Below are 21717 nucleotides of genomic sequence, written 5' to 3'. Positions count from 1 at the left end.
TATATTGTCTGTGTAACGATGTAAAGCTGTATTATCTGTCCAACAAAACAATCTAAATAACTTATATCTAATCAATCAGCTGAACAAAGTTAATTGTTAAATAAACAATATAGTAAATATAGCCTTTAATGGGATATAAATCACTGGAAAACAATCCACAATTGTGTGAAATAGACAGGAAAAGCAGTCCATTAGAAAGCCTTCACATATACAGGTGCTATACAGGTGTTGAAGAGCAGTCTCAGATTATGTCCATGGAATCTGTGTAGAGCCGTACTTATGACAGATAAACGGGGTGTTTGGATAGTTACTAAATGAAAAGAGCAGCTGCCTGAAGTGAGAGATTAGAGCGAGCCGGCCGGGGATGAATACAGTAAGAAAAACGGAGTGAGCGAAAGAGCAAAGGACATGAAGGAGAAAAAGAAGAAGAAAAAAGATCAGAGGGGGGAAAAAAGTACTGTGGTCCACTTCTGAAACGTTAAAAGCATCAATACTGAAGCCCCACGAGGCTTTTAAGGTACAGTCTCTTATCTATCTGCCTTTATCTTCCTCTCTTGTTATCCATTCTTTTGCACTCTTAAGAAAAAGAGAGAAACATGGATGCAACTCTTTGATGTTGCTAACAGCTTTCACCATCAAGCTATTGACAGGGGATGCCCTTCAAGCCTAAGCACACCACTAAATGCACAAAGAAGCTCAGTATAGGCATAATTACCTGAAACTCGCAATAAATCCTGCCCTCATGGCGATAATAATGCAGAGTTTTTAGAGAGGCTGCAGCTTGCAGTGCTATTGAACCGCTTTGCACTGCAAGGCATTGCTAGTTTTTTCATTAATGTCAATGAAAGGCTGTTACAGTAATTACATTCTTAGAAATAAGGGTTCTTAACGGCTTCTTCCTTCAGGGCTGAGGTTCTAACCAGAACCATTTTCCTCTAATGAACCTTTTTCGAAGAAAGCTTTTTTTAAGGGGCCCTTTGTAAGAAGAATAACACTTTTTATCCAAAGAACCCTTTGTGAAAGAAGAAGTTCTTCAACGATTTTTTTAAAGCACAGGTGTTAAGGGGAACGTGCATAACCTGACTCCCAAAAACTGTGATTGTGAACCATGATTGTTGCGGGTTGCACTGCACCACCTCAGCCCAGGTCCTTTAGGGTACCAGATGAATATAAATAGGTTCTTGGCAGAACCACCTGGGTGGGTTGTAGATGAAACCAATGGAATATAAATAGGTTATTGGTAGAACCACCTAGAAATAGGTTCTTGGTAGAACCACCTCTTGGGTTGTAGATGACACCATAAGAATATAAATAGGTTCTTGGTAGAACTACCTGGGTGGGTTCTTGTTGGCACCCTTTGAAGATGGAATGGTTCTGGATGAAACCACGACACCTGAGAAGGATTCGTTCCAGAACATTTCAGAGGGGTTTCTTGATGGAACCTTTTCCAAAGATGGTTCTAAGTATAACCGTTTATTATTCTAGGTCGTACCATCTCAAAGGGTTCCAAGAGGAACTAACAGGAGCCAAAAACAGTTCCCCTTCGAGGACAACCCGAAGAACCCTTTACAGTTCCAGTCAGCACCTTTACCTCTGAGAGTACCCGTGCACCTTTGTGCATGTTTGATAGTGTCTGCGTGTGAGCATATCTTGCCGGGTGATTCATGGACGCAGAGGGATTCACAGCCAACCGCCCTGCTTGGTTTGTACAAACGTTCTACAAAGCCGTGTAAAAGGCATCAGCTGAAAAGCAGCCGAGGTGAAAGGAATCTTTTTTTTACTCAGAAAGAAGGAGACACGCTAAGTGAGTGAAGAACACACACACACACACACACAAAAAAGCACAGACAATCTGAATAGCTGAAGTGTAAATGCTCTTTCGCTGCTGCGAGTAAGAGAAGGGAGACTAGTGTCAAGTATGTGAAGAATGAAAGGAAGGGCTAAAAGTCAGAGGCAGTCGACTGCAAAGGAAATAAGAAGAGATGCTTTATTTAAAGCCAAAAGAGGGAATAGGAGATACAGAATGGAGATAAAAGAAGCACGCATGTTTGTTTTCGTCTTAGTCAAGTGAGAGACTCGTGCATGTGCGCTCATTCTCACAGTGGGAGTCCTAACCTACATTCGGTCTTTTTCTGACTATAAAAAGAGACACTGAAGTCTGTTAAGAATGCATTTAATGCAGTCAGCGTTTCATCCTTCGGTATCCATTAAAACCTCTCCGACCACGCATGCTCCATATGTTCATCACCATTCTTTGTGTCTAAGAGCCACTCGTGATTGGAGCGATCGTTGACATATAGAACAGACCTACCGTAGTCTACGGTAGCAAACTGGAGGTCAAAATGTTTTAATAAACAAAATGCTTTTTTGCTCAGATTGGTCTATCTGTTGCATCACACTGATGGCAGTGTGTGATGTGTTTGTTACCCTTTAATAGAGCTAAGTAGAGCTGCAACAATTATAACAAATTGATAAACTGACCGACAGAAAGATAATCGTTGATTATTTTAATAATCGACGATTGTTAAAGTAAACGACGGCAGAACATTTGGTTTTCAGCCTCTCAAAAAAAGGCATTTCCTGCTTTTCTCTATTTTAAATCATATTAAACTGAATATGTTTGGGTTTGGGCGATTTTTCACTATTTTCAGGCATTTCATAGACCAGTCGATTAATCCACTAATCTGGAAAATAATCGGCAGATTAATCAATAATGATAATAATCATACATTGAAGCCCCAGAGCCAGGTGAATTGTCACTTCTAGTCAGTGTTGGAGTAACGCAAAACAAAGTTAAGTTAAGTACTCAGATTACTTTTTTGTTGCTAGTTAACTAAAAGCACAGTCAAACCCAAATTGTGCTTGGTGGATCATCTGTCAGCTGGGAAGAACACCAATTAAAATTTTAAGACGCACCAGTGGTGACTGGTGCGTCTTAAAATTGTTGACCACAAGGATACACACATATGTTGGTGCCGGTGCTACAGATCGTCTTTTACTCCGAGGGACATTAACGAGCTTGTAGCTGGTTACGTGATGGAGGAAATGCTCCCGTATCAACTGCAGAGTCTTCATCTTTCCGTAAATTGGTTAATAAAATCTATGATGGAAAAGATGGAGGAAACGGTGTCTGCTAGCTAACTTGATATCATTTTGCGTCTGTCATTCCGGCCTGCAGAGTTACACATGCAATAAACGAGACTGTACAATGTGTGTAGAGTCAATACATTCAAAAGGTAAACCTGTAGACGGGTATCTGCCTTGTGATCAATGTAAAAAATGTGCATGTTCTCAGTAGGTAACAAGTTACTTTTGACCAACACTGCTCCTCGGATGCAAGTTTGTGTGTGTGTGTGTGTGTGTGTGTGTGTGTGTGTGTGTGTGTGTATGTGTGTACCTTCAGAGCCCTCAGCACCACCAGTTGGATTGTCCCTCTTACGTTTCCCTCCTGTGACATAGAGCGGCGGAGCGTCTCCATGGCCACATGATTGGATCTTCCCATGAGCGACTCTCCGTTTACCCCTACCATCTGGTCATTGACTCGCAGTCGCCCATCCTGTAAAGCACACATGCGCGCACACACACACACACACACACACACACACACACACACACACACACACACACACACACACACACACACACACACACACACACACACACACACACTTGGATAAAAACATTGTGTGCTGGATTGCAGGCCTACGCATGCTTCCTTGTGTATATGTGAGGGCTTCATTCATGTTTCCTCTGGCTATTGTTCTCTCTCTTTAACAATGTGACAGATGTTCATAATGGGACTAACCACTGAGCTACTGATAGAAAGCCACACACACACATCTGTATATTTCACTGAGAATCTCTCTGAAGTCATTAAAGAACACACAACGGAATCCCAACACGTCTGACTCCACCCAACCACCCAGACACACACACACACACACACACACACAACACACACACACACTCACACACACACACACACACACACACAGCTCCATCTGTCTAACCCCTGGTGTTTTATGTACAACGTCTCTACAGCCGACCTGCTTCCATCTATTCCTGTCTGTCTGTGCACAGTTACTAAGTGTGTGTCCGCCTGTCCGTCCACCTCAAACACCGCAAGTGTGTCCTGGTGACGAAGAGATCAAAGGTTAACAGAACAGGAGCACATGGCAGCAGAGTGAAGTGTCCTCAGAAGACCGTCTCTTACAAAATTAGCTCCCGTTCTGCTGTTAGTTGCTATTTTCCACACGGCTTGATTTTCTGTTCGTGGGGGAGGTGAAGTCTCTCAGAGTCTGTTCTGACCCTCTATCGACTCCCTCTGCAGAACAATGTGGCCCTCTCTATCACAGAGCGCTAACTCCAGGTGAAGCTTACGTTTCTGTCCAAATTCACCATTTAGTATTTTCCAGGGCACCGTTTCTCTTCATTTATTGCTCATGCAGGTGTGTGTGAGACTATTATGTCACCTTGTACGCCGCCCCTCCGTGTATAATGGACTTGATGAAGATGCCCAGGTCCTCTCCTGTCTCCCTGGACTTGTTTCCCTTGAGGCTGATGCCCAGGCCCGCCGAGCCGGTGTCATTAAGGGGCACCTCGAACATGAGCTGCTCCTTCCCGTTCTCCGGAACAAATCCGGTCACACGGGACAGCTCATCCTTCTGGGGGTTGAGGGAGATAGAAGAGGGGAGAGACATCGATGAGGAAGAGAGAAAGGTGGGAACAGGGTGAGGGGGAGGAGACCGGGGTCAGCTCATTGGGCTTGAATAGTTTCCAAAAGCTAAACTAAAAGCTTTTCCATTTGAGAGACGGCATCACAAGGAGCTTTCCAGCAAAATTTCTCTCTGAGTGAAAAATTGCGGCCAGAGTCTATTTAAAAAAAAAAAAAAAAAACGAAAACGAAAAAAGCCATTTGGACTGCTACATACACATCTTTTTTTTCATCTTCTTTCAGCTCCGCAATATTAATGAAATGACCTGTGCATTTTACAGAGGTAATTGGAGAGAGAGAGAGCCAGAGAGACACAAAAGTAGTGAGAGAGCAAATGGAATACGGAGAGAACAGACCAAAGACTGTCTGTGTAGAAGAAGAAAAAAACCCTAATGCAATCCCAGGAAGATGGTGAAAATAAAAACATATTACCAATCTGATGAGGAAGTCTGAGACAGAGTTTGTCGGGGAAAAAATATCAGAAACGAAGAAAACAAGTGAATCCCTCCAGATGAAAAGCGTTTGAAGCCTGTGAAGACTCAGCGGGAGGCGGAGCCCTGTTGCACCGCATATGAATTATACTGTAACGTTACGACAAGAAATGGCATTCAAGACAAAAACACTGATCAAATGTATGCTTAAGAGTAGTTCAGTCAACGCTTCTAAAATATGATATTGTCTTACTATTTGATGAGTGAAACAAACCAAACAGCTGATCAGGAAGAAAATGAGCTCTACAAGAGAAATGATGTGAACTAAATATGCCACTGTTGTTCACAAGGGTGTATCATAGTTTGACTGTGTCCCCAGACACAGCCTGAAAAACATTGGAAGATTTGCCAAAAATCAAAAGATTTAAGAAAATTGAACGTCTTTTGACCTCTGAAGGTTTTTGTGTCTGCGAGATTAAGTATGTTGAAAGCACAACTTTTTCATCTTTGAGAAAATCATGAATTCAAACTTTTTCCAATTCGGCATACTTTTGATCCTTTTATTACCAACAATGAAATCAAAGCAAGATGAGTTAATTTTGGGACTTTCACAAAATGTACTAAGCAGCAATACTGCTTATTAGGACCGTGGCTGAAGAAACATCGTTGGTTACATTGGAGATAAAGCCCCTCCTCCTCCTGATAATAAACACAAATAAACACGAATCCCCCACCGTCAAACTGGCTGTAAAAATGGTCCGTTTGTAGCTTGTACGACATATATGTTCAGTGAAAATGTTCACGTTGACATTTTCATGGTGATATTATTGTTTGCCCTTGCAATCAAAATTCAGTCCGAGTGTCTATATGTTATTGTCAATTACTGTGTATATGCATGTTTGTTTTTGTCAGAAATAATTGCATGTACTTATGGTATAAAGTCTGTCTGCTGCCAAGCTTTAGTCTGCATGCGCCTGTCTATGTACTGTATATGCATGAATTGAGTCTGTGTGTGTGCGTGTGTGAGTGTGTACGTGTGTGTTTGTGTGGGTCAGCAGTGTCAGGTTTAGACAGTGTTTGTCTGTGGGGATTGTAGGTTTAACAGCGTTAAGCCGACACAAAGTCCTCTCCTCTGCAGAAAACTGTTTTCCCTGCTGGAAAACTCCCCTCATCAGACTGACTGTCCGGACCTGATAGGAAGCTCCGCGACCTTGGAAAGAACTCTAAAACACCCAGAAGAGAAATGTTGGCTACTTTCTGCTCATAATTACATTGGGTATTGTTTCGCCCCCGGGATCCTGACCCAAGTAATGTCGGTGCTTTAGCAACGTGTTCATTCCCCACCCCCCCGACATTCGTTATTTATCTGATCGAACGTCCCCGCTTTGTTAATTTATGATTTGTTTTCTTCTTCCTGCACTCAACATGGTACAGAACCAATGCCAGAATGAACCACGAGCAGAGAGGACGGGTGTTGGCACGCCGCAGAAGAGTATGAAGCAGCAGTTCCCAGCTTGGGGGTCAGGACCACCCACAGGGCTGGGAGATGTTTTATGGAATCTGACAAAATTATGCAAATGTATGTACAAAAAATTATGTGGGTGATGAATTCAATTTGCCTGTGAAATAATAAATAAGCACAGCCTCTGGGCTTCCGCTAATAATTTACCTGACAATGAAAAACAATAAAAAAAAGAAAGAAAAATCATAATTTGGCATCAAACCTGTGGGGTTTTACAACCAAGTGGATAGAGAACCAAACACAAAATTGAATAAAGCCTCTTTTTATTAACTGAAATTGCTTATCTTTTTTTTTGAATAAGAGAAACACACATAGGACTGGACGAGGCCACAAACTAAATTGTAATTTCATGGAACATTTCCATTCCATCAGCCTCGTTGCTATGATAGGTGGTTACATCTGTGTGTAATACCGAGATAATAAACAGTGAGTGTGCGCTCATGTGTGCGTTTTCTGTTTGCCGCCATAAAAAAAAGGTGTTTGTATCTTTGCTCTGTGAACTCCATCAAATCCATCCAGTCAGAGAGAGGGAAAAAAATCTGTTTGCATAGATGAACCCCCTTGTGCTGGTCGTTTAACATTTAAATGGGTTGCCACAATGATGGATCAACAGGAGGACACGCCATTAAAAAGACAGCTCCGTGTCTGTCGGTGTGTGTGAATGAGAATGGGTGTTGTTTTATTCAACTGAGCCAGGGAAACATGTGTGGGAGAAAGATGGAAAGACACATTATGCTGAAATGAGCGAGGGCATTCAACGAAAACGGGCTGACAAAAAAGTCCTTAACTCACCCCCTAAAGGGTGAGGCAGAGAGAGAAATAGAGAATGATTAAAAATAAAGATAAAATGAGGTGGGAGATAAAAAGATTATAATCTTACTAGTCATTAGTGGGAGTAGTATTGGGGGTATACTTAAATACTACTCTGCTATAAAGTTTATTATTTGTGTAGAAGGACACCTGCTTTCATGAGTAGAGTCACTCGCAGGTGCCCCTCAACCCAGCCATGCAAAGCAACTGTGTGAGTGAGTGAGTGTGTGTGCGTGTGTGAGAGTGTGTGTGTGTGTGCATGTGTGTGTGTGTGTGTGTGTGTGGAAAGCCCCATGCTGTGGAAATGACTGCCCATGGATCCATTTTACAAGGCCAAACAACAGAAGCCGCTGTGCTACTGTATGGTAGCGATAACACACACACACACACACACACACACACACACACACACACACACACAAATGGTTGAGGTAAGTACTCCCAGGGACAAAACCTGACATAATGGTCTATGCTTTTTGATTTATGAAAATAACTGCCCCATCACTGACTACTCACGATGGCACCCCGTCGTCCAATCCCCGACACCCTCCTCTCCCACTGTCCCCTAACGGCCGGTATAAAGGTTGTAGTGGGAGACCAACGGGCCACAATCTGGAGCTTTCATAAGTCTACAGAGCAAGAAAGAGGACGAGACACGCAAAAGAAGAGGGATGAAGGAGGGGCCAACTATAGTGGGTGTTAGGGCTAACATAAATGTCAACGGGGAAAACAAATACAGTTTTGGGGACCAGTGTCCGTATCTCGAGATGGAAAGAGTAAAGTCGGTGGGAGCTGCGTGGAGAGATACAGGTGCAGTGCTGTATAATCGGACTCGTTAGTAGCGGTCCACCCACGTATGCGGGGCGAGCCGGTCTGCAAGTCCCGTGAAATACCCAGCAGATGTTGGCGGCGCAGGCTTCGCCGTCCGAGGCTAAAAGTGGTCGCGGGTGGACCACGATGTAATGAGTGCTCATGGTGCTCGCTGGGCAGCCTTCTGTTCATGCGCCGAAGCTCCCCACATGAACGCCGTATTGTGTCTTGCCAACAGTTCTCAAATTATGGTGTTCGTCTTCTACACGGTGGGACATTAGAAGGAATATTTTACAGAGAATGTCAATCTGGAATGAGACCTTTTTTTTAAATGAAATTTGATTGGAACTGGTCTTCTAGCTCTTACACTTTTGAATAAGTGAGCTTCAGAGCTGTTGTCGACAGACTTTGCTACCTTTAGCTCGCAAAGCTACATTGGACCGCTGATGGCGGGAGCGTCATATTGAACTCACAGACATGATGAGAGTGGTACCCATCTTCTCATCTATCGGTAAGAAAGTAAAAAGCCTGTTTCCCAAAAATATCAAACTCTTTTTTTAAACTGATTTTAGGAGATTGATAATTTTCCATTTCTATGTTATCCTCAACAAAACTGTCTCGCTATGGCAATGCCGATGCGGTTCCCCGGGGGCTTGAACCCACAACTGACACAACTCTGTGTGTGTGTGTGTGTGTGTGTGTGTGTGTGTGCACACGTATGCATGTGTGTGTGTGTGTGTGTACTGAGGGCTTAAACACATAGCGGTGACTTTAGATGATAGGCCAACGGAAGAGCTGATAAACCTTCAATAAACAGTGGAGAGATGTGAGCTGAGAGAGAGCCGGAGAGACAGAGGGAGAGAGAAGAGAGACATGATACCCTTCTCGGCTGCTCTCCACTGGGATGATGGCAGCTCCTGCAGAGACACCAAGCTGCCAAGGAGTGTGTGTCAGTGTGTGTGTGTGTGTGTGTGTATGTGCGTGCGTAACAGATTGGGGATCTACTGTAGTGATTCTGTGAGGTCACATTGGTGACGTTATAAGGGAGATGTAACACACACACAGACTCACACATAAATGGACAACAGACTGCAAAGAAGTGCACGGATGCACACACTCACACACACATACACACACACGCAGCTGATCAGAATGAAGAAACTGTTCAATAAAGTAGTTTTGTTTTAAATGTGCTCTGTCACCAGCTGCCAACTGTTTACTGATTTAATATGCCACTGTGTGTGTGTGTGTGTGTGTGTGTGTGTGTGTGTGTGTGTGTGTGTGTGTGTGTGTGAGGAGCATCTGGCACTAAGGAGAATGTTTCCTGTTGTGGGAAAAAGAAAAAAGAAGTCTTGCAGCTCATCACACACTGATGTGCTCCACAAACAGCTTGGTGGAGTCGCACTGAGACCTTTCATTCAATCCTCTGTATTAGAAACGAGAGCGTTAGAGGCTGGTTTGTGTTGGTATTGACTTCCATTATGTGTTACCATTCATGCTGTTTAAGGCATGGTAGATGATGATGAATGTAATGGCACAAATTGCCAGTTGTGTTCTACGTGTATTCCTGTGTTTTGCTTATCCATAAATCCATCCCATCTTCACGCCTCCCACCACAATACTGTGTTTTTATAAATGAATGTGCAGAGGGAGACACTTAAAGGTTGCTCCCACATGTTTCTGCTGAGGGGGCAAAGTTCCTCCGTGCTCACCTTGAATCTCAGTTTAAGGAGTGGGGTTTGTGACATCAGCGAATCGTGGACTACCATGCGATACGTCTTGCATAGAAATTCCTGTGCACAAGCACTGAGAATGAACTTTTCAGCGAAGTAGGAGACAGCTTGTGTCCAGCAGCTAAACATTTTGAAACAAAAAGTATTTGCATATTTATAGATTCTGGATTGTTCAGAGGGGGAGAGCAAGTGAATGTGCCTCCAAGCAATTGTAAACACTACTGAAAAACCATCTTAAAATAAAGTTTTATTTAATTTGACCAGTCATAGTCTTAAAACACTGTGGGGATCATTAGAGGCGCTCCATAAAAATCCAGAGCATATTCATTGCCTCCACATGGCTCTCAACATGGCAAAGGCTGAGCCGGCAGCTCGCAGATAACAATGTTAGCAGCACCAACAGTACCAATGATGGCAACAGTGCTAACGGAGTTAACAGTGCTACCTGGTGCTTCCATCCTGGCATCAGTTGGGCACGCTCATGTGCACTGAGATGCACTAAAAGGCACGTGCGGCCTGGTTATGGAGGCAAAAGAACGGAGAAACTCAGATTTCAGCACACAGAGGGAGAGCCAGTTCATTTTCTGCTCAGGTCGAAAATACTTCACTATATACTTACATAACAAATATTTGTTTGTTGCTTTATTAATGCTCTGGTTGTCGTATAGACAAACTTTAAATCAAACATGTTTTTATATCTCTATAAACTATTTGTCAGGCAAGAGGACAGGAAAAATCTACACAAAATATAAAAAATAAACTGTCTGTAATTTGCTTATTTCATTAAACGTTGGTGTCATGATATTGACCAGAATAAAAGGACAGCAACGTATAGCAGAAGAGAAGAAGAGAATGGGAGGAAGAGGGGAGAAAGGGAGGTGTGAAGCAGAAAAGAGCATCTTCGTCTCAAACATTAGTTTCAAGGCACGAGCCAACTCAGCGGGCGTATGCTTGTTCGTGTGTGAAGAAAATAACTGAAAAACTGTCTTTTTATGTTGCATGTGTGAGCGATCGCGTGTATGTGTGCGCAAAATGTCTTTACAGAGAGCCAACACAGCAGGTGGATGTACAGTGTACTTGTTATATCGGGGAATTTGTATGAATATGATTGTATTTCAAAGAAAGACTTTATGACTTTGAGTAACTGTGTGTGTATGTGTGTGTGTAGAGGTGGTGTAATGTCTTTGTTCTACAGTGAGCACAGACATTAGCAGACAACACCAGATGGTGGGCTAAAATGAGACAACGGAAGAGGGGGAGGAGGAGATAGACAAGATCCTTCCATCATCATCCTTCTTCAGTTTCCTGTTTTAACACCAACAAGGTGGCATGAACCTCAACATCAAATCATTTAAAATGTAAATATATATAAATATATATGTACGTATGTATCAGAGGTTTTAGCCACATCACCGTTTAAAATAAACTGGAACATGGTATACAAGTTGGAGCTGTGCACAAGGTTTTGTATGAAATTATATCAAATTAATTCTTGATGACTGCTCACAGGCATTCACATCTGCATCATTAAAACATCAACAGAAAAATACTTCAAAATGGCACAAGGTGTTTTTACTGCTGGTATATCTGGGAACTTCTTAGAAACCTTCAGTTTCATGTTCAAATTACGGAATGTGCAATTTTGTCCTCAGTGAGGACCTCAGCCTGCACCTGGTAGCAAAATAACGAAGAAAAAGATCAGAATATGAAGAATTAATTTGGTTCATGACTACAACCAGAACCAGCACTTTAATCTGAGCTCTCGTGAGAATGACAAGGTACAAAAGTCTCGTCTTAAAGTGAGTGATCTTTTATTTGAAAAGACGTGTCCTCCATCCTCGTCCTCTCAACAACAACATTGGCAGAGTTGTGTGAAAGTTTGTGAGAATGCTGTTTATGTGAAACAGAAAACTGGACACCATGCCAGTCAGCGAGGTGTGATAATACTGCCAGCCGTATGCTTGATTTGAGGTGTGAAATCACAAACACGACATGGGAAAAAAAGTGAAATCATTACTTTTATGTTCCCTCATCTTTGTTTCCATGTTAACCAAAAAAATAAAGGTATCAAAACAAAAGTGACAGCTCATGTGCTTTTACGATACTCTTTTATAAATATAGACATATTCAAGATTCATTTAAAAACTAGAGCCCGTCTCGCGGTGGGATCACACCAGCTGCGATGCCACATCGGTGCCCGTCCTCGGTCCACACCTGCTTCAGGTTCCGCCGCCATTGTGATCTCAACGGCACACATGGAGAGTTTTGTGACAGCATAATAGAAGCGCCTGTCAAAACCGCCTCTGTTCCTGTTCCAGTAGTTGTCTCCAGGGCCACATTTTGCCATGATGACACACTCGCAGACTCACAAGGTGACGAGCGATACCAGTTGGCTGGTACCAGCTGGTGATTAAAAGTGAAAGCTTACACATAGAGGATGCATTTGAAGGCACATGACAACATCGTTGGGGCTTTCTCAACAGTTACTCAGTAGCACCTTGATTCTTATCCTCTCCAATTATTTGGTTCTTTGCTTTGATATGATAGTTGAAGAAATGTAACGATGGAGCAAAACTCTCACCACTAAGAAAGACTACCACTGTACTGCCACTTTCATTTCCTGTTGTCATCTCTAGTGTTGAACACCGGAGCCCCCCATGGCTTTGTGCTCAGCCCACTCCTGTACACGCTAGACTCGCTCTACACCCACGACCGGCACCCCTGAGATGAAAACAACTCTGTTGTGAAGTTTGTGGTTTACGCCACCATCATTGGCCAGATTACACAAAAGGACATGGAGATCTTGCACCAAAAAAAGAAAAGAACATCTCCACCCTGATGAAAAAAAGCTCATGGAGCCATGAGCCATATGGAGGAGCCATAAATGAACCTTGAACCACTGATTAACCTTGAATGTTTCCTTTTGGCAAAATACACCAAAGTTGATTCCTTGTTGAATTTTTCAGGCCCACATCTTCCTCAGTCTTCATGTCATCATTCTCAACATCCATCCAACACACACTCTCTATCTCTCTCTCTCTCATACACACACACACACACACACTAACATATTATCTACCTAGAATTCAAGCTGAGCTAAGCGTGAAACTGCAGCTTAGCCATGTAATTTATCAGTGCTCACACTAAACTGTAATGAAGAGTAAATCCATCAATTTTTCGTAAATGTTCTCCATTTCGAGGTGATGGGGTGGAGCCTCATCAGTCTGCCTTTCGACCAATACATCTCCACCATCTTTCAATCTGTTCTAATTTCCCCCCAATATGATTTGCTTTCTCATTCATTTAAATGCATCAACAACAGCAGAAATTCTAATTATCACAGTTAAAGAGCATATTGGGATATCTCCTCCTTCACTGCTGTGCCCGATGCAGTGAGGAAAGCCCAAATAGATCAATCTGACACACTGAGGATATATGGATATTCTGACTAAACATAATACATTTATGATCGCATACAATAAGTCAATTTAATTACAGATCAGCTCAACATGGCGGTGGGAGGAGTCTGCCATGTTGTTGGCTAGTTTTAGCAAAATGAGGACGATGAGACTTTATGATGTTCTCACAAATAAACGGCAATAAGCCTGTCTTTGCATTATTAGATTCACATACACAATTGCAGGCACACATCCAGATCCAAACACCAGCAGTGTCCTTGAATCTTTGGTTGGTTAAAACAGCCCTCAAAATAGACAGAGACAATACTTTACCATTGGGAGCCATTTTGGCGTTGTTCTCTAAGCAGAAGGACAATACTCATTTATTTTCCTGTGGTGAACTGAGTGAGCGTGTGTATGAATAACACTGGACCAAAGGGGGGTCTGTTTCCTGACTGTGCGAGTGATATTCTGGTCTTGTATCCATGTGGTGAAGTTGCATGGCAACCGCCCCAAATTGTAAACTGTTGAATATGATGAATGATTTAACACTGAACTTGTTTGATAAAAAAACGAACCGTGCTGCGTTCGGTGCGGTTGCTTTGGGCTGGTAAACCTGTCAATCAAACTTCATTGTGTAGACAAAACCACCTGACCAAGACTGCCTGTTAAGGAGCCTCACACGCCGTTTGTGGTCTGAAAGCAACCACAACAACAACAACAACAAAAACAACAACAACCACCTGATTGTAAGCTGTTCAGGAAGCGATCTGACAGTAAGTGATCTAAATAAGCCATATAGGCCAGAAGCAAAATCCTTCATAAAGCAGAGTAACATGTGTGCGCAGCAGCACTCAAGTGCAGGATTTTCCAATGATTATTCAGTCACTCGGTCAAAAGCCTGTTCTACATTTAGAAAGGCAAAAGGGTTTTTCCCCCCCAGATTACAGCAACAATCCATATGGGAGCTAAACAGTAGAGAAGCATCAGGAGCACTGCTGTCGGAGAGAATCCACAGTGTGACGACAGGAATACTTGGCCAGCACACAAAGAAGATGGCCACGGAGTTCAAACATGCGTACATGGAGCAACTCTGGACAAGATACAACACTCAAGGGATTCTATACGTTAACACATGTGCACACACTCCAGCACATTGTTTCCTTTCCTGTCTGCACAAACAGAATTTCCTATGGGGCTCTGGGTAACATGCACATGCGTGTGTGTGCGCGCGCGAGTGTGCGTGTGTGTGTGTGTGTGTGTGTGTGTGTGTGTGTGTGTGTGTGTGTGTGTGTAACTTCCTGGCAGCCATTGAGGAAACATTAGTCGATAAAAGCGGAAAGAGACACAAAGAGGAAAAAGACACTAAAAGCAAGATGAAAAGAATTAAATACATTGAGAGGACACAAGTGAGGAGACAAAATAAAATGTAAAATGGTGGTCTTATAATATTAATAGAAAGTGTGCAGGCGTGTCTACATGTGCACAGCAAAGTGATGCCTCAAAGTTGAAGGGAAAAGTGATAGTAATCACCAAAACTGCTGTGATGACAGAAAGGATATAAGCGAAATTGACCTCCGAGCAGTGGTTCCCAAACTCAATATATATATATATATATATATATGCAGGTCATATATGCATAATGCTTATATATGTACACAGATACTGATACATTACAGAAGAAATTGTCAACAATATTGAAACCCTTTTTTTATGTGGTGGAATGTTATTAAAAGCCCACAATGAATGAATAATGATGTGATAAATCTTGCACCCCAGGGAGCTGTGGCACCCACTTTGGGAACCACCGCCTGATAGAATAACATATTTAAGGGAGAAGGGATAAAGAGCTCAATTAGCACCTATGCATGCATATAAATTGATCATGCAGTCAGATTGAAAGTAAAAGCATGGAAAATAGAACAAAGAAGAATTAAATAAGTGTTTATTAATCAAAACAGTGTTGAAATTCAGCAGAAACAAGGTGCCAAGGAAAGACTGGCAGAAAATATTACCAAAACCAACATAAAGCCTCACAATGGGATCTTTAGGTTCAATCAGCAGAGTTAAATAAAACTATGTGTTACATGATTGCTTTGTAAGAGAGAGCATCTCCTTACTCAGATTATTCAGAAAAGGTCCTCAATTACATGTAGGATTATTATCTATAACAAGAAGCCTTCCTATAGGCTGCCGGGCTGTGCATCTTCCAGGCAAGCCTGTTGATTGGACCAAAAATGGCAAAATTAGAGGGAGATGTAAGAAGGAGCAGAAATTTTAAATGGTGAAAACTGCTGATGTAGTTGTGGGCCGGGCTGCCTGTCACACTACCTTGTCAGAAAAAAATGAATAAGAAACCTGCAAAATCAACCTGAAAATGTTGTTTCATTGGCTGAGAATAGGGCATTGTGATTGGTTCTTACCATCTCCCGGGGCAGGAACATCTCTTCCTGCCGTAGGACCACAAGACACACACTCTCTCCCTGTCGCGTGCTCCGTAGCATACACACCAGCTCCTCTTGGCCCACACCTGTGATATCCACACCGTTGACCTACAGAGACGCCACCATTAGCAGCAGCACTACCATGTTTCCTTTCCTCCACTACACTCACCTCCTTAGTTCTAATATTATCTTCAATGCATCACATGTTTGGTAGAATGACACACAAGCTTAAGTCTTTTTTTTCTCTCTTTTTTTAAAGGACTACATAAATCTCAGCTGCCCTGTACCTCAAGTATGCGATCTCCGGACTGCAGGCGTCCATCTTTGACAGCGGCTCCACGTGCCAGAATGTTTTTGACTAGAATAGGACCGGGGCCGTGGACTGAAGAATCTCTGGTTACCACGGTGAAACCAAGACCTTCCGAGCCTAGACACACACACACACACACACACACAAAGAAATGTGATAAAGAATAGAGAGGTGAGGTACAATGTACAAGCAGAAGTAACACTCTTATATCGACACACAAATATCCTGGATGGCTGTTTACTGCCTGCCTCTATATTTGTCTTCCACAGGATTTGAGAGTAAAGAGAACATCTCCTATCCAGCCTCCCACACACACACACATCCTATAAAGTACACCTGAAAACTTCAACACAGTGCTGTTGACTCAGCTCCTGACTACATATTGTAAGTGTGATAACCTAAAGCCTTCGGATGGTGTGTGTGTGTGTGTTGCTTTAAACCCTTTAGCTATAGCTGGTGCTAGAGTATCTGCAGGTGTTAAGGTTTTAAAAATGGGTTCAGGTGTGGGGCAGAGAGGGTGGTGAGGGGGAAGGAGGGGGAAGGAGGGGGGGATCAATTGAGAAAGAGACGAGGAAAAGGTAAAAAAAGAGAAATGAGCGGAAACAGGGAGTGAATGTTCTGGAAAGACACGTGACGAAGATTAAAATAGTAATCAGTGAAAAACACATGCACACGCGCGCACACACACACACACACACACACACACATTAAAATGAGCGTGAAAGAGCTCAGAAACATGCACGCATGTACACAAAAAAAAGACCACACACAGACAGAGAGACTCGTGTTTTTTATAGACCTCATTTAGTCTGGTCTCTTTAGCAGAGCCAAGTCAGCAGTTTGCTCCAGTATGAATTCATATCAGCAGAAATGAAAAGATCAATAAAGACTTAATAGACCCTGAAGAGAGGGAATCAGGAAGATGGAGAGAAGAAGGGTGAGAGGAGGGAGAGTCGGCCAGAGAACAGAGAAAGGACGCTGCATAGAAATAAGCACAATGCTGGGTGCAGTAGCAGGAGAAATAAAGTGGGTTCATAGTATACTTTTAGAAAATGGCAAGAAATAAAGAGGGTTAATGATGTACTTTCAGAAATCTTCTGAGGGACTGTGAAAGAAAGGTGAAACAAACATATATAACAACAACAGATGTGACTAGAAACTTTTTGTAGTTCTCCCTGACTCTCTAAAATAGAGAGACCTTATACAGTATTAGCATCATGGCGGGCATATTTGACGCCTTCGGGCAATCCAAGTAACTACAAAATGGTCCCCGTTTGCACACAGAGAGAAGCGACTATGTATACCTTCCTTTTGAAGACAACAGATATTTTGAATATGCTAGTGTTGAGAATGAACAGAGGGAATAAAAAGATCACATATCAGAGAGGTGAGATGTGTTCTGAAATATTTCAACTTGTCATTTACAGCAGAAAGGTGACCTGAGACCTCTCTGAGAAGACGCCTGACTACAAGGGGGGCTTTGTCTTTTGTAGCGAGGGATGTTAACGGTTCTGCTATCAGTGCTTTAGAAGTTAGGGAGCGAGGTCTCGGCGTAAAATAGCAGCGTAGTCAGCCTCCTCTCTCCGTCTCCTTGCCCGTCTTTGCACGAGAGGAGCGGCTCAGTGCAGTGAGAGACACACATTGTGGCAGAGAGATCAAAAGTGGAGTCGATGCTGAGAACTCTATAAAAGCCCTCACAGGTAAAGGAGGTAATACCAGCAATTTATCACAACATTTGGCAAACAAGCCCTCGTCCTCTGCCGGTAACGTTAGTAAGATACATGATGGATAATCACTTAGCTGCAAATGCATTTAAACGTTTTGGGAACATTTTGTATTACTGTTGACTAATATTTCACATACAAGCATTATAAAGCAATGGGGATTATTTTCCTAATCAATTGTCTTTATCTTTTTTTTTTTCACAAAATGACTAGTATGCCAGTATCAATACCCAATATCTCTCCCTGTGTGTAGCCAAGTGTTGCTCACCTTTCTTTAGATCGATCCTCAGCCTTCGTCCTACTCTCTTATTGGTCACCAAGCTGGAGAGGGCGGGACTTTTCTTAGGGAGGGGGCTCTCGCTCCTCCCCTTGGGTGTCTATGTGGAGAGTGTGGAGCATTAAGCAGTGCTTATAGAATTTTAAATGTTGACATAAATTGCTATCTTTTACGTTATTTGTTTGTCATTGTAGGTATTATGCATAAAAAACTGAATTTGCTAAAAGTGAAAATGGTGAATTGTATACAACACTTTACTGGCAAACATAGACATTATGTGTCACTATGTGGGGAACCACCAGCAATAAACTGTGTAGCGCTCTGCCACAAGTTTATGAAATAGTTTATGCTTCAATGGTCGTCATTGCAGAAACCACAGATACAGATTGGTTTTCTAATAAAATAAAGTGATAATCATCTGTTGCTAAGTAACTGTTGCCACTGTGGCAGCTGTTTTGCAGATGTCCGCCATGTCACCATGGTAATACTGACGGCACGATTGCATGTGCTTCAATCAGAAAGACTTGATAGCTCAAAGAAAGAGACAACTAAAAATAGATTCAGCCCAAAAGCTTAAAATCATGGCATTTGATAACTTCAAATACATTTTTTTCATGAAAACCCATTGCGTTGTTTGAAAGAGGAAGGCATGGGAAGCCATTCAGGCTTGTATGTTCTCTGAGGCAGTTGAGCAGAAAGCTGTAAAAAAAACTCATGTGATAAAGTAGCATAACTTGCATGTGTACATTATGAGTTGCTTGTTTCTTGATAATTAAAGCATTACATTGTGCTTTATGCAAGTAGATTAAAAAAAATACTTTTCACACCCATATTTACCATTAAAGAACGGGTGGCTGTGGAGGAGAGCAACTTACATTAACAGCAGCTTCGGTGGAGGCGGCTTCCTCGGCCAATCGCAGAGTCGGATGCTCGGGGGCCTTAAACACGGGTTTGGCTTTGACAGGTGGAGGCGGCTCTTTGGTCTTGGCGATTTGGGGGCTGCTGTCGGGACCGGCGCCATTGCCAAAGAGCTGACCAATCAGACTCTTCTCGTAGCGTTCTCTGTGGATGGAGGGAACTACTTCCAAGCGGACAACTGGGGAGCGCATCGCCTGCCGGAACACTTCCTGCGCTCTGAGAGGGAAAGAGAGAGCGAGAGGTGAGCGACTGCTGCAGAGGAAACGGTGTGAAAAAGATTTGTTCAACAAGTGGCTGCAGCTTTAAATATAGTTTGTGTGTATGTGTACTGTATATGACACGCATTTGCCATTAAAACTAATAATGCCATGAATGAGTCGAGAGTGTGAAGTTATCAATCTAATAAGCAAAGTAATTAGCAAAGGATATATAACCCCCTTACTAACAAATAGTAAGGAATAAAAAAAATCTAGTTATTTGCTTATTAATATAAATGAGGTGTCGGTTGAAGAAAAATGTTTTAATTTGCCATAACATATCTTGGGTTCATATATCTTTATTAAACTAATTTGATTTGATTGTCAATTCCAAGACCGATGAGGATCACTGCGAATAACAACTGGTTCCACTGAAAATTACTTTTGAAATTAATCCAATTAATTATCTAGTCAGAAACAATAAAACAGTCAATAATCTCATTTTAAATGTACAATGATATGAAACACAGATCCGTATAAAATCCTTGCGTTTGATAGGCTAAAATACAGCCAAAGCAAATCTTGTGGTAACATGTTGAGTTTGGGTTCTCAGTCGGCCAAAATGTTTTTTTCCCCCATTTTTCTTTTAAATCTATTTATGCCTTGTGATGCAAGACATAGTTGATGAAGAAAAATCATCAAATCAAATGAACTATATGTATTCATATGAAGTTAAACATGGATGTAAAATTAAGATGTATGCTATGGTCATTTGTTATCTGTAGTTCATTATTCTAAGATGTTTCTATCGATCTCCCTGGTTGTCAGTGGTTATCTCTGGTGGGTCACTGCGTGTTTCTGTGAACAAGATAAACAGGACTGAACAGGAGATGCAGCACAGAACAATGACACCTGTGCATCCGGCCATTATAATCTCATAATCTATAAGGGAGATCATTTTGCAGAGAATTAGTTCATATCAGATTATGCTAAGTGAATTAGGGGGACCATTGTGTCAGAGGCGATTGGCACACAACATCATTCACCTCAGATAACCGACAGAGAAAATCCAGTTTATTTAAATTCTATTGGATTACACTCCTGTTATTTCCCGCCTCGATTATTATTAGAAGCATAATGACCTTTAAGTTTCTGTAACTAGAGACTACAGTATGTTTAGAATGTCATGTATGAATAATATACTTGTTTAAACTTTGAATACAGTGATATGAGCAATACTAATACTTTAAAATGTTACCAGGAAGACTTGCGGGGATAGATCTGGTGATGAAATGACATCTAAATCAATCAATCGATGCATCATAACAGAAAATACATTTGTTATACATCAAGTATATTTACTGAACATTAAGGACCAATTGAATTTGCTTTCTATATATTATGCTTTTGATATAATGTCACTAAGCACTTGTTTAGAATGAGGCTTCCAGGTAAATGTACCTGGATCGTAGAATGGCTTCTACGTGTGTGTTTAGGGATGATGGATGGTCATCTTTTCTCAAGTAGACTCACACTGAAGCTTGTGTCGAGCCACGCCGAATGACACTTTGTAGTGATTTCCATTGTAATACAAGCACAATACAGTACAATGAACCGAGATGTGAAAGCTGTGTATATGGGGACCATTGTGCACAGATATTATCATCATTGTTGCTGATTGGACAATGTGCACAGGCCCATTTGTGTAAAAGTGATATTCTAATCAAGCAGGCTACCTCAACACAGCTGCCAAGATGGGACAATGAAAGTAAGTGTGTGTGTGTGTGTGTGTGTGTGTGTGTGTGTGTGTGTGTGTGTGTGTGTGTGTGTGTGTGCGTGTGCGTGTGCGTGTGCGTGTGTGTGTGTGTGTGGACATGGCACTCAGAGGGATCAGCGGACTTTCAGTGGCCTATTTAGACATGTTTCCCTGGACCAAGTACCACATCTCAATACACATGCCATGACAACAATACTGGCAAGGATGTGTGTGTGTGTGTGTGTGTGTGTGTGTGTGCGTGTGTGTGTGTGTGTGTGATCACACACAAACCTGTCCGTGTTAAGAGAAGGCCTGGCAATGTCACATACAAAAGTAAAGACTAGTTGCTTTGTTCATATTGTAATGTGTCTGCATTCGAGATGTGTGTGTGTGTGTATGTGTGTGTGTGTGTGTGTGTGTGTGTGTATGTATGTGTGTATGTGTATGTGTGTGTGTGTGTGTTGGTGTTTGTGAGAGACTAACCCTATCTTTGAACAATAGGTGCAAACCCCTCCGGTGATAATCCATTTACCTACAGTACAGCATGAAAAAACCTCATATAATCTTATTACCACACTGAAAGCTGGACCAGGACTATTGTGTCGACGGCATAGACATTGTAATGTGCTGTAATCATTATAACATCCGCATCAGTCCTTGTAATCTGTGTGGC

General features: G+C 42.1%; 1 protein-coding gene across 1 annotated transcript in view; it reads right to left on the bottom strand.

Moving 5' to 3' along the window:
* pard3bb (par-3 family cell polarity regulator beta b) overlaps positions 1-21717 on the bottom strand; it is a 180929-nt gene that overhangs the window by 99786 nt on the left and 59426 nt on the right. The window contains exons 8-13 of the mRNA XM_034561246.1: positions 19049-19307; positions 18165-18273; positions 16150-16289; positions 15842-15970; positions 4473-4664; positions 3398-3556 (exon numbers count right to left, since the gene is read on the bottom strand). Coding sequence (XP_034417137.1) covers positions 3398-3556; positions 4473-4664; positions 15842-15970; positions 16150-16289; positions 18165-18273; positions 19049-19307 — 988 coding nt within the window. The remainder of the gene's footprint in view (positions 1-3397; positions 3557-4472; positions 4665-15841; positions 15971-16149; positions 16290-18164; positions 18274-19048; positions 19308-21717) is intronic.

Source organism: Cyclopterus lumpus, chromosome 21, assembly GCF_009769545.1.
Source record: "Cyclopterus lumpus isolate fCycLum1 chromosome 21, fCycLum1.pri, whole genome shotgun sequence".
Taxonomy (NCBI): domain Eukaryota; kingdom Metazoa; phylum Chordata; class Actinopteri; order Perciformes; family Cyclopteridae; genus Cyclopterus; species Cyclopterus lumpus.
This window is presented reverse-complemented; position numbering and strand designations above follow the sequence as displayed.